We start from the raw sequence: 3,325 nt of genomic DNA, 5'->3' as shown, positions 1-3,325 counted from the left end.
ACTTATAAGCTAAACATTCTATGGATTTTGTACATAGAATCTTATATAATAGTTATATTTTTATGATCAATTTAAGATCTAATTAAAAAAGAAAAATTGAGTTAAAATTAATATAAAAAAAAGGAAAACACTAAATAAATAAAAACGGAATAATAATCTAAAAAGTTGATAATATCTAATTGTTTTATTATGGTAATGTGATTTTTTGGAGACTTTGTAAGTGGGTTTTTCCAGGTCTAATTTCCCTAAACTCTAGCAGGAATTTATTGAAATCGTAAGTTTATGGATTTTCTAAAATCTGACAAGATTTTATTGAAATGGATAACCCTTATGTGATCCAAGTGTAATAAGGATTTTTGATAGTGTTGAATTTAAATATAAAATCAAAAAACAATTTTAAATTACAAAAATCAAAATTTCACCTCAAATTTTAAAAAAAAATCCTACATAAAAAACCAAATTAAAAAAAAAATAATAATAATAATAAAAAATATATATATATAAATCCAAACACCTGAAAAAAAATCCAAAAAATCGCACCAGAACCAATCCCAGCTCCTAATTATATCACCGATCACATTGTGAACCTAACTCATTCTCTCAACCATATATTGTTTTTAATAAACCTTATTCATTGGCGGTGACGCTTCTGGATTTGTCCAACGAAATTAAAGGACACCTGTAACGAAATTAAAGGACACCTGTACTTGCCAACAAGTGGGTAAGAGACAAATCTATTCAACAATGTGAGCAATTGCGCCGAGCATCCAAAACCCGCCTTTTGTCCACAGATAATCGCTCTACAATGTGAGCAATTGCGCCGAGCATCCAAAAACCGCCATAAAACTGCGCATCATTACTGCGGTCCAAAAACCGCCATGGCATTCCTGCCGTCCAAAAACTGCAAGTATATCCGAAAATCACCTATTACAGAAAATCACCTGTTAAAAAGATCTTACGATCTATAATTCGAAAACGCCGAGCAATTGTTTTATTCACATTAAAACCATGGCACAAAACTGTTTTTAACACTGATACATACACCATTAATCCACCTTCCGGTATGGCTGACCTCGGGACTATTTGGAAATCTCTTCAGTTTAGTAACTGTTGCTCCGGCATCGCTTTCAGTCCATACCAACCCAAATCAAAGCTGGGATATTTGAATCGAAATAGATTGATTTTACTGGCAGCCAAGACCCAGCTGTCATCAATGAGCTTCATGGGCAACGGGGTGAGTGCAGGAGCCTCGCCTATTAAAGTTTGGACAAACTGTGGGTCTTCAGCTGAGAATTAATTTTCTGCGGAAAGAATTTCTGCAAGTTCAATGTTACAGAATTTGTGCAGTGCTGATTGATTTCACAATTTTTTGTTTGTTTAGGCTGTAAGTTATGATGGCATCCGCAGAGGGACTGGTGGCATTTTTGATAATCTGTTTGATAATTCCTACAGTTTATGGTTGGAAATGGCAAGATGCACACGCTACTTTCTATGGAGGATCTGATGCTTCCGGAACACTAGGTAGGTGCACCAATCCTCCCCATGATCAGAGAATGAAATATTATTGGATTAATGCATGATAAATTGCATATTGCAGGTGGGGCATGTGGATACGGGAACTTGTACAGTCAAGGCTATGGGACAAACACGGCCGCTCTGAGCACTGCATTGTTCAACAATGGGGCGAGCTGCGGAGGGTGCTATGAGATTCAATGCAAGGAAGACGAAGACTCACAATGGTGCCTCCCAGGTAAATCTGTCATCGTGACAGCGACTAACTTTTGTCCACCAAACTATGCTCAGGCCAATAACAATGGCGGGTGGTGCAACCCTCCCCTCTCCCATTTTGACATGGCTGTCCCTGCATTTGAGCAGATCGCCAAGTACAAAGCCGGCATTGTCCCTGTTCTCTTCAGGAGGTAATCTGTTACCCCCTTACACTAACATTTAACATTTATATATGTGATCAAATATTAATAAGTACATGCTGTGCAGGGTGGAATGCAGAAAGAGTGGAGGCATCCGGTTCACTATAAATGGTAACCCTTACTTCTTGTTGGTGTTGGTCTCCAACGTTGGAGGAGCAGGTGACGTTGTATCCTTGTCAGTCATGTCTTCAGGCTCTAATCAGTGGGAAGGCATGTCGCGCAACTGGGGCCAGAATTGGCAGTCCAGCAATTCTCAATTAGTTCGTCAAAGCCTCTCCTTCCGCGTCACCACCAGCGATGGCAAGTCGGTCACCTCATTTAACGTTGCTCCTTCCGACTGGCAGTTCGGCCAAACCTTCGAAGGAGCTCAATTCTAATGCATCACTCCATTCTCATTTGACTTTGGCTTGGTTTTAGATACATTTAATATCGAGATGCTGTGGTGTGCGGCGAAGCTTGGCGCCCGCTCCTCCTTAATTGTAATGCTAGCAGCCCACTTCCCTATTTTGACTAAAATTAAATCTGACGCTCGACCTTTCTTTTATTTCATTTTCCCTCTGCCTACTTTGTTGTTGCGCTCAGGAGCTTTGTTTTTGTATATTTACAAATGCAACATCAAGCAAATATATAGGCTAGTGCTTTCTTTTATATTTCATCCATATGAATAATTCCAAGGGTGTGGTCCATTGGAGAGGTTTGGTACCAGGTCTCGTGGTATAATCCTGATGTGTTCTATTGGAGAGGTTTGGTACTCACATGTTTGTGGTCTTATCTTACATCATGTAAGCACCAAGCTTACATTTCTTTGGGTGAAAAAATTATTTATCCATATGAATATGACTTGCCCAATTTATACTGCAATAAAAGCAGGCTATGGAAATGGCTACTCATGGCTTTTCTAGTTTTAAGAATAAAATTTGTCTGCGTATTTTTTAAGCAGTACTTGGCCATTGTTAAATTAGACCAATCATAACTAGTTATCTTTGCATGTTGCCATGTTTTTGGTTACTCATGGTTTCTTTAGTTTTAAGAATAAAATTTGTGCATATTTTTTAATCAGTACTTGGCCATTGTTAAATTAAACCAATTATAACTAGTTATCTTTGCATGTTGCCATGTTTTTGGCTACTCAGGGCTTCTTTAGTTTTAAGAATAAAATTTGTCTACATCTTTTTTAAGCAGTACTTGGCCATTGTTAAATTAGACCAATCATAACTAGTTATCTTTGCATGTTGCCATCTTTTTCGCTACTCATGGCTTCTTTAGTTTTAAGAATAAAATTTGTCTGCATATTTTTTAAACAGTACTTGCCCATTGTTAAATTAGACCAATCATAACAAGTTATCTTTGCATGTTGCCATGTTTTTGGAAGATACTAATAGCCGCCTGTAGTTGAA

The 3,325-nt window shown here is 37.6% G+C and overlaps 1 protein-coding gene across 1 annotated transcript; it reads left to right on the top strand.

Moving 5' to 3' along the window:
• Nucleotides 1-1,371: 1,371 nt before the first annotated feature.
• On the top strand, nt 1,372-2,664 carry LOC149160814 (expansin-A2-like). Its single transcript, XM_089435405.1, has 3 exons — nt 1,372-1,521; nt 1,598-1,919; nt 1,996-2,664. The coding sequence occupies exons 1-3, from the start codon at nt 1,392-1,394 to the stop codon at nt 2,303-2,305; spliced, it is 762 nt and encodes a 253-aa protein (XP_089291531.1). The 5' UTR covers nt 1,372-1,391; the 3' UTR covers nt 2,306-2,664.
• Nucleotides 2,665-3,325: the final 661 nt, after the last annotated feature.

The sequence above is a fragment of the Pinus tabuliformis genome, chromosome 5_2, assembly GCF_031772625.1.
Source record: "Pinus tabuliformis cultivar Carrire ecotype Pingquan chromosome 5_2, CPIR1, whole genome shotgun sequence".
In the NCBI taxonomy this organism is placed as follows: Eukaryota; Viridiplantae; Streptophyta; class Pinopsida; order Pinales; family Pinaceae; genus Pinus; species Pinus tabuliformis.
The sequence above is the reverse complement of the archived record's forward strand: the minus strand, read 5'-3'. Positions and strand labels throughout refer to the sequence as shown.